Source organism: Cetorhinus maximus, chromosome 1 (genome assembly GCF_964194155.1).
Source record: "Cetorhinus maximus chromosome 1, sCetMax3.hap1.1, whole genome shotgun sequence".
In the NCBI taxonomy this organism is placed as follows: Eukaryota; Metazoa; Chordata; class Chondrichthyes; order Lamniformes; family Cetorhinidae; genus Cetorhinus; species Cetorhinus maximus.
The window spans coordinates 65,233,539-65,245,544 of NC_135879.1; the positions used below are offsets into that span (position 1 = coordinate 65,233,539).

A 12,006-nucleotide genomic window follows, 5' to 3' on the forward strand; every position below is an offset into this window, starting at 1 on the left:
TTCACAAAGCTGTCAGATTCTCAGCGGAAGTAAATTGAATTGCACTTCAAGGTAAACATTCAATGCTGCTCTGCATATTATGGCAAAACAATCCCTCTCCAGGGATTACAAAGGAAAACTGAATGAAATAAAAAGAGAAATGTTGAAAATGCCCAGCAGCTCAGCATCTGAAAGAAATGTTTGGTGGTGGAACACCTGAAGCATTACTTACTCTCGCTCCAGTTACTTTGCAGTTCCAACATTTTTTCCTTTGTTTTCTCTCTCTCCACTGCCTGTGTATACTGTCCACAAGGCAAATGTAGGCTAGAATCATTCATCCATGAAAGTGAGAGACATGCCTTGTAATTGTGCACTTCTACCTTAAGCTGTTTCAAATGTGCCCTGTTTTTGTCAATATTGAAACCATATGGTAATTCTAAATTTTCCAAGGGGTCCAGAGTGGCACTCAATTGGTGACCCACTACCTCCGTGTATTATTAACTTAATGTTGCTGCTTGTGTTAAAATCAGAGAGCCATGAGTTCCATTAGTAAACCTGAGGGAATTCATTCAGTTGCCTTTTCTTAAACGTGGACTCAATTACAGCTCACAGGAACATTGTGTTCTCTGCTGTCACAGAGGCTGAATTGTTTATAAGTGCAGTTGATGTGCGAAAAACGTGAACGTGGTTGCACTCGTACCATTACATAGTGAATAGAAATGTGAAAGGAAGGAATCATGGTTTTTTTGGTGAAATCTAACCACAGTGGTTTTGTGGTTTAGGCTTTGGTTGCTTTTGTATGCATGTATCTTTTGTGGCTACAACTTGCTGCCTTTTGAGTTAATTCAGTGTTTGTTGGAATGTTTCTTTACCACTGGCTGCAGATTTTTGAAGCAGTGGAAAGTTTGCTTCAGCAATAATTCAGTCAGTTTTGCTAGTTCACACTCAGTCATCTTTCTAATATAAGAGCAGAGAGGATAGCAGTGGAACTACAAAGAAGTTACAGCACAGGATCAGGCCATTCAGCCCAACTGGTCCATGCTGCTGTTTATATTTCACGTTAGCTTCCTCCCACTCTACTTCATCTAACACTGAGCATAATCTTCTCTACCTTTCTACCTCATGTACTTATCTAACTTCTCTTGAAATGCAACTAAATTATTCACTTTGACTATTTTGTGTGACGTTGAGTTCCACTCTGTAGATAAGGATGTTTCTTTTGAATTTGTATTTGATTTGTTAGTGACTATCCCATATCTTTTATTCTTTCATGGGATGTGAGTGTTGCTAACAAGGTCAGCATTTGTTGCCTACACACTTAATCTATCTATATCCCTTTGTAGCCTCCTTGTGCCCTCTTCACAACTTACTTTCCTACCTATCTTGCCATCAGCAAATTTAGCAACCATGTCTTTGGTCCTTTCATCCAAGTCATTTATATAAAATTGTAAAAAGTTGAGGCCCCAGCACTGATCCCTGTGGCACACCACTCGTTACATCTTGCCAACCAGACAAAGACCCATTTATGCCTACTCTCTGTTCCCTATTAGCTAGCCAATCTTCTATCCATGCCCAATATGTTACCCCTTACACCATGAGCTTTAATTTTTCACAATAAACTTTGATGTGGCACCTTATCAGATGCCTTCTGGAAATCTAAATACGGTACATCCACCTATTCCCCTTAATCCACAGCGTATATTATTTCTTCAAAGAACTCCAAGAAAATTGGTTAAAGATGATTTCCCTTTCACAAAACCATGTTGAGACTGCCTGATTACCTTGAATTTTGCCAAGTGCCCTGATGTAACGTCTTTAATAATAGCCTCTAACATTTTCCCTATAACCAATGTTAAGCTAACTAGCCTATAATTTCCTGCTTTTATGTCTCCCTCCCTCCCTTTTGGAATAAAAGGAGTTACATTTGCTATTTTTCCAACCTAATGGGACCTTCCCAGAACCTAGGGAATTTTGGAAAATTAAAACCAATGCATCAACTATCTCACTAGCCACTTCTTTTAAGAACCTAGGATGAAGTCCATCAGGACCCGAGGACTTGTGAATCTTCAGCTCCAACAATTTGCTCAGTACCACTTCTCTGGTGATTGTTATTTTCCCGAGTCCCTCCCTCCCTTCCATTTCCCGATTTACGACTATTTCTGGGATGTTACTTGTATCCTCAGTAGTGAAGACCAATGCAAAATTTCAGTTTAATTCATCTGCCATCTCCTTATTTTCCATTATTAATTCCCCAGAGTCAGTTTCTATAGAACCAACGCTCACTTTGTCAACTCTTTTTAAAAATATCGATAGGAACTCTTAATATCTGTCTTTATATTTCTGTTAGTTTCCTTTTGTACTCTAATTTTTCTTTCCTTATCAATATTTTGGCTATTCTTTGCTGTTTTTTATATTCTGTCCAATCTTCTGACCTGCCACCCATCTTTGTGCAATTATATGCTTTTTCTTTAAGTATGATACTGTCTTTAACTTTTTTTAGTTAACCACGGATGGTGGGTCATACCCTTGGATTTTTTCTTTCTCATTTGGAGTGTGTCTATTCTGTGAATTCTGAAATACCCCTTAAATGCCTGCCACTGCATCTCTACTGACCTATCCCTTAGCCTACTTTGCCAGTTCACTTTAGCTGTGCTTTCGTGCTCTCATAATTGCCCTTATTTAAGTTTAAAATACTAGTCTTGGGACCCACTCTTCTTTCCCTCAAACAGAATGTAAAATTCAATCATATTATGATCACTGCTACCCCTCAGGGCGCCTTTACTATGACACCATTAATTAATCCCATCTCGTTGCACAATATCAGGTCTAGTATAGCCTGCTCTCTGGTTGGTGCCAGGACATACTATTCTAAGAAAGTATCCTGAAAACATTCTGTCAATTCTTCTTCTAGGCTACCTTTGCCCATCTGATTTTCCCAATGCAAATTAAAATCCCCCATGATTACTGCTATTCCTTTCTGGCAAGGTCCCATTATTTCTTCCTTTTATATGCTGTCCTACTGTATGTTTACTGTTAGGGGTGCCTGTCCACCACTTCAAGTGACTTCTTGCCTTTATCATTTCTGATCTCTGCCCAAGCCATTTCTACATGCTGGTTTCCTGAAAATAAGTTGTCCCTCTCCAATGGCTAATACCATCATTACACGTCCATTCGGCAAGTTTTTTAATGCCTTGTATATTGTAGTGTTGTTCTTCAGTCTTAAGTAGCTCCTTCCCTCCTCCACACCTCGCACACAGACGTACACAATTTGGTGTCATCAGCAAATATTGAAATTGTACTTCTGGTTTCGGAGTTTAAATGATTTATGTAAATGGTGAAATTAATGGCCCTTGCACCAATCTCTTTGGACTACCACTTCTCCACCTTCAGCCAGTTGGATAGTGAAAGGAAGGATTTAGAAAGTGGTGCCTTGTACATTTTGAATAAATGTTTACTGTCAAAATATTTGCCTCAGCACTGTAGTCGTAACCTGCCATCTGTTCAGCACTGAAGTTATCAGTTTTCTCCATGGCACCAATTGCAAGTGATACTACCAAGATGTTTACATGTGTAATTTTTCCTACGAATTATGTTAAAATCGTTGACGTAACAGCTTATCTGATCATTATACCATCGCTATTTGTGGAAGCTTGCTATGTGCAAATTGGCAGCCTACATTGTAACAGTGACTACACTGGCCTAGCTAGCGACGCCCACATCCCATGAATGAATAAAAAAGCACTTCATTGGCTGTAAAGTGCTCTGCGATATCTCATTGTTCTGAAAAACACTATAAATTTAAGTCTTTAGCACTGAGAAAAGTGTGATTTTACTCATAAAGCCACTGTCTAATTAGCACATGATGAATCTGCAAACATTTTGGTGTAAAATGTCATTCCAACCCACAAGAAACAGCTTAGATGCAATCTTTGGTAAGTGATTCTTAGCGAAACATAATGACACATTTTGATCCTAAAATTGTAGTGACCATAGGGAGAAATTATCGCTTTTGAAATTGTAATATGTTTTGTACATGAAAATTAAAAAACTACAAGTCTATTCAATTACTGAGAGGGTTGCTCACCTGGTTTCCCCCACTCTTTTCTGTTGTTACCTTTCCCCTTACTCATCTCACCCATTTTGTTTTTTCCCTTTAAGCTGAGGGATGTCTTAAGGTTAATTATTTACTTTTTCAGCCATCGAGTACAACAAAGATCACCTTGTACCACGTTCCAACTAGCTTTAATCCCAGCCTCAAGAGCAGTACCAATAGGCCTACCATTGCCACTCCCATAGCAGCCATTCTTTGCCCTTCTGAGACCAGTACTGTAGATCTGTTTGTGCTAAACGATTTTTCTACCCTATTAAATGAGCTAAGACACTCGTCCAAGAAAGAAGACTTTGGGCTGAATTTTCCCCCCTCGGGGTGGGGGGGGGTGGAATTGATGGGCGGACGCGTACAGGCGCGCTTCCGGTCAGTGCCCCTGATCAGAGGCACGGTGCCATTTTACGTGAGCGGGCCAATTAAGGCCCTTCCAGCGTGACGTCCGCAGAGAAGCGCTGTGCGCTCCCTGTGTGGGTGCGGGGGAATTCCCAAAATCGTGTGTGCTCTTTCGCGCATGTGTACGAAAGAGCGCACTCATCTCCCTGAAGCTAAGTGCTGCCTCAGGGAAATTGGCTGTATTTTCAAAAATATTAAAAATAGAAAAAAAAAAAATCCCTTCCATGTCCCCTCATGTGACAAAGTGACATGAGTTGGGACATGTCCATAATTTTTACAAAATCTTTATTAAAATTTTTTAAAGCCTACATGAAACCTCATCCCACCTGTGGAAGAGGTTTCATGTTTTTTCTACTTCCTGCCGGGGCTCCTGGCCTGCCCGCCAACCTTAAGGTTGGATGGGCAGGTCCTTTAACTACTTAATGGACCCTGTCAATGGCCTCAATTGGCCATTGACAGGTCGGCGGGCGTGCAGCTGATTTCGCTGCGCCCCCACCTTCCTGTTAATTTATATGGGGTGCGGTGACGTCGGCCCCAACCCCGCTCGCCAACTCGTAAAATTCTGCCCTTTATTTCTATTCATTTACCCACTAGATTTTAACCCAATTCTCAGATGTATGGGCTGTACTTTAACTTCTTGCATCATGAAATGTATTTGTATTTAGTGAAAATCAATTATGAATTTCTCTGACAGCGCTAGATTATATTGCTGCACTTTATTTTTATTAGTCCAGTTCATCATCTAAACAGGTTCAAGTGACAAAATGCACTGTAATCTAAATACTCAACCCTGTCAGTTTGATAGATGGCATGGATCTCACTCAGTGGAAAGTAATGATAATCCCATTGAAGATATCGATTTTTGTTTCTTAACCGAAATAGACAAAAGGAGTTTTATAAGAAGCAATTGCCCTTTTTAGGACAGACACTATTCAGTCACTGCCACTGTATTGCAATTTTACTCTTAAGGGCTGGATTTTGCTCTTGGGATTACATTTTGCGAGTCAGGCCATTTTGCAACTGGCAAACTGCACACCCAACTGATGAGACTTTGCCTGGGATTTTTGTCTTTACCTGCAGGGTTCAGGTTTGAAGAGCAGTTTGCAAGCTGCAAATCAGTGTTGGAGGAGTGCAGGCGCGGAGGTGGGCTGCTGAGAAGGCTCGCCTCTGTTCTTGGCGGCAGTGGCAGCACGACTCCTAACATTGCTTAAAGGCTACCTCAACCTGACCACTCATCCCCCTAACTCCCTCATGCACCCCCCCTGAATGAGGCTCCATGCTATTAAAAAAGATGAGAGGGAAACCAGGGAATTATAGACCAGTTAGCCCAACACCTGTTGTTGGGAAATTGTTACAGTCGATAATTAAGGATAGGGCTACTGGACACCTTAAATTTTCAGCTGATAAGAGAGAACAGGGATGGATTTGTAAAGGGTAGGCCAGGCCTGACAAACCTGACTGAGTTTTTTTTTTAAAAGAGGTGACTAAAGTAATGAGCAAGGGAGTGTCTACGGATATTATTTATATGAATTTCTGGCATTTGATAAAGTCCCTTGTAAGAAACTATTGACTAATGTTGAAGCTCATGGGATTAAAGGCAATTTATTTACCTGGTTAGGAAATTGGCTGAGAGGAAGGAAACAGAATAGGAATAATGGGCATATACTTTAATTGAAAGGATGTGATTAATGATATTCCACAAGGATCCATGTTGGAGTCTCACTTATTCACTCTGTTTATTAATGAATTATGATGGGATAGAAAGCCACATATCCAAATTTGCTGATGACAAAGATATGAGGCATTATAAGCAGTATAGAGGAAGCATAACATTGTAAAGTGACATTAATGGATGACGTGAATGGAGAACACTGTGGAAAATGCATTTCAGTGTAAGGAAATGTGAGGTTCTCCACTTTGGACCTAAAAGGATCGAACAGAGTACTTTCTAAATGGTGAAATGCTAGAAACTGTGGAGTTCCAAAGAGATTTGGGGGTCCAGGTATATAGAGTATTAAAATGTCATGAACAGGTACAGAAAATAATCAAAAAGGCTAATGGAATGCTGGCCTTTTTACTTAGATAAATAGACCACAATGGGGTAGAAGTCATGCTTTAGCTATACAAAACCTTGGCTTGATGACACCTGGAGTACTGAGAGTTGTTCTGGGCACCACAAGTTAGGAAGGATATTTTTGGTATTAATTAAGACCTAATGCACCTGGGGCAGAATCTTCAGGTTGGCGTGCGGGGGCCATGGTGACGTTGGGCATGTGTCCCGATGTCACCGCATGTCATTCAGATATTCAGTTCAGTGGGTGCGCACCAGAGTCGACTGTGTACCCGCCGAACTGTCAAAGGCCTATTAAGGCCATTTAAATATCAATTAAAATACTTAACTGAGCTGCCCGTCCAACCTTAAGGTTGGCGAGCAGGCGATGAGCCCAGGCGGCCTTCACATTTATCATGAAACCTCATCCACGGGTGGGATGAGGTTTCAAGAAGGTTTTTAAAGTTTAAGAAAATTTTAAAATAAAATTCATTGACATGTCCCAGCTCACGTCACACTGTCACATGAGGGGATGTGTCTTAAACATTTTTTTTTTGTCTTTATTAAAATTTTAAAAAATCAAACTGATCTCCCTAAGGCAGCTCTTTACCTCAGGGAGATTTCTGTGCTTTTTCGCGCGCATGCATGAAAGAGCGCAGGTCCAGACTCAGCCTACTCTCCCCCCCACCCCCCCCAACACAGGGAGCGCTCAGCGTTTCCGGGTGCACGTCACGCTGGATGGGCCTTAATTGGCCCGCCCACATAAAATGGCAGCGCGCAGCCGATCACGGGCGCCGATTGGCTCCACACCCTCTCCCACCCAACCCTCCCCACGGGGAGAAAATTCTCCCCCTGAATATTGTTCAAAAGAGAGACATGTTGCTGAAGCTTTTTGTCTTGCGCTCATCAGGACAAACGCAAGAATGTTTAACTGTCGTGATCGGAAATTTGGCAATATAGTACATAGACTGCTGATTGGTTGGCAAGTCGACTCTGGCCAAGACTTTGCCATGGAGAAAGCAACGGGGAACTATAGGCTCCCCAAGCTCCCAGGTAATTCAAGAAAGGCGCAAAGGCCTTGGCCAATCAGTGTTGACTTGCCAACCAATCAGCATTCTTTTCTCTTGCAGTATAAATTGTTGTGATCATTTGAAATTTGGCATTCTTGCGTTTGTCCTGATGAGTACAAGATGAAAAATTTTGACAACATTTGTCTCTTTTCAGCAATATTCAAGTTCTGTACTACAAAACAACTTAATACACCAATAAAAATTCTCTTGCACGGTAATGGAAAAGCACTAACTTTTTTCTGATGCATTCAGTGTGTATCCATCACATAAGCACAGCAACTTCACGCCTTTCTATGTGTTTCAATGGCTGGCCTCTCAGTGAGATACAAGTGCAGCTTGTGGAGGGGCAGGGCAACTCTGACAGCAACTTCGTGATTTCGGTATTTAACTGCACATGTGCAGTTGCAAGAAGTTGCTGTCCAATTTACCCTTTAATACCAGTGATCATTCACCAGTTTACAGGGCCAATGTCTATCACACTTTCTCCCAGATATGATTTCCAACCTTTTAGTAGGTAGATTGACAAACACTGAGATGAGTCCAGATATGAATTGTTGAGCTGCTTTATTTTACCAAATTAAATTGAATGTGCAGAGTAACAATTATAATCCAAAACTTACTCAATTTATTTAACTTCAGGTACCTTTTCGAGTAAGAGAAACAATAAACCATGCTATACTATCCCATTTTAGTGCTTACCTTAACTTTTCCTGGGGCAGAATTTTCCCCCCGTTGGAGGGGAAGTTCAGGAGCGGGCGCACCTCCGATTGGCGCCCTTGATCGGGGGCGCGCCGCCATTTTATGTGGGCAGGCCAATTAAGGCCCGCCCAGCGTGACGTCTGCCAGGAAGCGCTATGCGCTCCCTGTGCGGGCAGATGATTCCCTAAGCCGAGAGTGCGCTCTTTCACACATGCGCATGAAAGAGCGCACTCATCTCCCTGAGGCTAAGTGCTGCCTCCAGGAGATCAGCGCCAAATTTCAAAATGGTCACTGTACAAAAATAAAATTTCCCTGACAAGTCCCCTGACGTGACACTGTCACATGAGTTGGAACATGTCCATCACTTTTAGTTAAACTTTTATTAAATTTTAAAAAACCTACATGAAACCTCATCACACCCGTGGATGAGGTTTCATGCCCTGACCTGCCCGCCAACCTTAAGGTTAACTACTTCAATTAGTTTTTCAATGGCCTCAACAGGCTGTTGACAGGTCGGCGGGCGCACAGCTGATTCGGCTGCACCCCCGCTGACCTGAAAATTGAAATGACGCGGGGTGACGTCAGGAGTTCCGCCCGACATCATCCCGCATCATTTTACGGGTCGGCGAGCAGGCCCCACCCCCCGCTCGCCGACCTCAATATCCTGCCCCTGGTCAGCCACTGATTCTAGCTGCCTTAGAGTTTAGGGTAAATGAATTTTCCCTCTCTAGGCTGGTATCGCTGCCCAGACCTATCGCTGCTGACTACATGAAGTGGGTGGGCTGAGATGAATAGGACATCCGAATTAATATATTAGAATGTTTGTCGGAAGCTGGGGTGGGTCGCTCGGGTTTGGGGGTTGGGGGGTTGGTGTGAGGTGATAATGAATTTAACTGCCGCTCCCAGTTGTTTTGGAAACCCATTGTTACTGCCTCATTTTCACACACACTCCTCTATCTCAGCAGTTGCAACCTTTTTTCTTTGTGGGTGGATGGATTTAAAGAAAAGTCCCAAACGGTGACAAAAGCATTAAGAACAAGAACCCACTCTATCCAACACCAATCATGCTGAAAACAAATTTCAGACCTTGTTTTTGGCTTATTTCATTTTACGGTGTAAAATATTTATTTGGTTTCTGTTATGGCTAGTATCTTTTGAGCTGTACAAATTTACAGCACAAACGGAGGCAATTCAACCTGTTGTGCCTGTTCTTCACCTTATCTCCTCCTCACTGAGGGTGGCCTCCAATGTACGCTAAGGATTTTCCTCCATAATGGTATGCAATCTGTGAACATAACCACCTCAGAAGACCCTTGTGATAGAATTATTTAACACTAGTGCTCCTCATTTCCTCCCCCTCTATTTTTCCTCACTAATTACAATCCCAGTTTGCCTAAAGCCATAGCAAGTCTATTATAACTACAATGTCGTGCCCCTCCATAGTTTGCAGTTGTATTTCTCTAAATCTGTTTTGAATGCTTTTTGAGTTCACAAACATGCCATTCAATCCTGTCTACATTTTTGTCAGTGCTCAACTCCCCCTCCTTCTTATTTTCTCTTTGCTACTTCCCTATTTATTTCTCTTGATCTTTGTTTGTCCTCCGTCTCTTTCCTCTTTTTCATTCTTTTCTGCTTTCTTTTGTTTTCTTGCTGCTCCCTGCCATAATTAACTGTCCCTCCCAACAATAGTTACTCTTCCAGTGAGGATGTTGGGCCCGCCCTCTTCAGGTGCAGCCTAAAGGTTGCTAATGGCTCACAATTTATGCTATCAAAAAATTCTGAGTAAAGTAGCTAGCAAAGCCATGAAAAGAATCCACAGAAATAACATTTGATCTTTTCACAGATTGCCCGAATTGGACACTGCTCTGAGTTTCCTGTCGGAAATCTTGCAGGATTTGACCAATGAGAAAGTAAGCATTGAAGAAGAAATCCATGCTACTTTCGATGAGCTCCAGAAGACTTTAAATGTACGAAAGAGTGTTCTGCTAATGGAACTGGAAGTTACATATGGCGTTAAACAAAAAGTAAGAGAACTTCAGTATTTACCAAATTAATGTTGAGTGACTTGCCAACAAAATTACAACTGCTTAAGTAGATTGATTCATTCAAAATTAGTTTTTTTTCACTCCTGGTTTATATGAAGTAAAACAACTGAAGTAAGGCTATGGTTGTCTGATGGACTACGTAAAATTAGCACAATTGTAACTGCTTGGTAGAACAGTAACTATTGCAGAAAGCAGCATGTTTTTCAGTAGCACCAGGACAGTTGCTATGCAGAGGGCCTAGCAAGAACAAAGGGTAAAGGACATGTCCTGATGAAAACATGTCAGTTAAGTGTATAAAGAATCCTTGATAACTAAACCTCTTTAACCAGTTTTTTTTAAATTTGGAATTGTTAGCTTGCGCTCTCAATCTCTCAATTTTCTCTCTCCCCCTCCTCCTTCATAAAGTTGCTTCATCCTTGCTGTAGTATGGTTTCTGAGGTGCAGTCATTCTCTAGTTCCAAATCATGATTATTCATCATGAGCCTATACATTGAATATTAACATGCCACTACAGGGAGTGTAATAACTGAGCCGAGCCTTGTTCTTGCCCAAGGTTTGCATCTCCAGCAGAGACTGATAGATAGCTTCCATTCAAGGGGACTGACACTATGCACCATCTCGGCTGAGATCAGCTAATTTGGTACAGATTGGGGATGAAATCTGGCTCAGCTTCTTGCAGGATGCTGAGGTTTTTTTTGTTTCAATGAACATTCAAAACAGGAGTTGACATCTTTGGGATATTCTGGTGCAGACTAAACAAAAATACAGTTAAATTCTACTTGATTAGTCTCCACTTGAAATGGAAGTATATTGGTACAGAAAATATATTCAAGCAAGGGTAAGGTTCTTCACATTAATGAAAGGCTTGAGGGTTCAAAAGAAACTGTCAATTTAAATGATTTGTGATGTACTGTTACTTCTAATGTTGTGCCAATGTTTTAATCCTACTGTCTTGTCCAAGGTCCTGTGTGCTAGACTATTATTCACTGTACTTTGAATTGCAAATATCTTTAACAGGACATTAATAAGGAGTTTTATATCAAAACAGAATGTACAGATTGTTTTGCTTGGAACTGAAATCAACGTGGTATGGAGTCAAACAGTTATCCATGAGACGTCTAGTCAAAACTTATTTTCCTCTTATGACTAAAATTGATTTTTTTTGCTATTAATCCAGTATTTGAGGAAAGCATGTGATGCTGTAACAGCTTACAGGAACAGCCCTCCTGTTATTTTACTATTTTTTTTAAGAGGAAAAGAATTGACCTATAAGTTGATTTTTTTCCCACCACTCCCATGATTATACCCTGCTGATCTGGGAACAAGAATACCTGACTTTATATTGCAAGTAGGAATAGTTGTGCACAAGATGGTAAACAAAGAACAAAGAAAAGTACAGCACAGGAACAGGCCCTTCGGCCCTCCAAGCCTGCGCCGATCATATTGCCTGTCAAACTAAAACATTTTGCACTTCCGGGGTCCGTATCCCTCTATTCCCATCCTATTCATGTATTTATCAAGCTGCCTCTTAAACACCACTATCGTACCTGCTTCCACCACCTCCTCTGGCAGCGAATTCCAGACACTCACTACCCTCTGCGTAAAAAAACTTGTCTCGCACATCTCCTCTAAAGTTTTCTCCTCTCGCCTTAAATCTATGTC

At 41.4% G+C, this 12,006-nt stretch overlaps 1 protein-coding gene across 7 annotated transcripts in view; it reads left to right on the forward strand.

The window, feature by feature from the left end:
* Nucleotides 1-12,006, forward strand: part of trim2a (tripartite motif containing 2a) — a 179,660-nt gene that overhangs the window by 136,904 nt on the left and 30,750 nt on the right. For all 7 annotated transcript variants that reach the window (XM_078541539.1, XM_078541557.1, XM_078541546.1 and 4 more), the window contains exon 5: nt 10,143-10,323. In XM_078541539.1, coding sequence (XP_078397665.1) covers nt 10,143-10,323 — 181 coding nt within the window. The remainder of the gene's footprint in view (nt 1-10,142; nt 10,324-12,006) is intronic.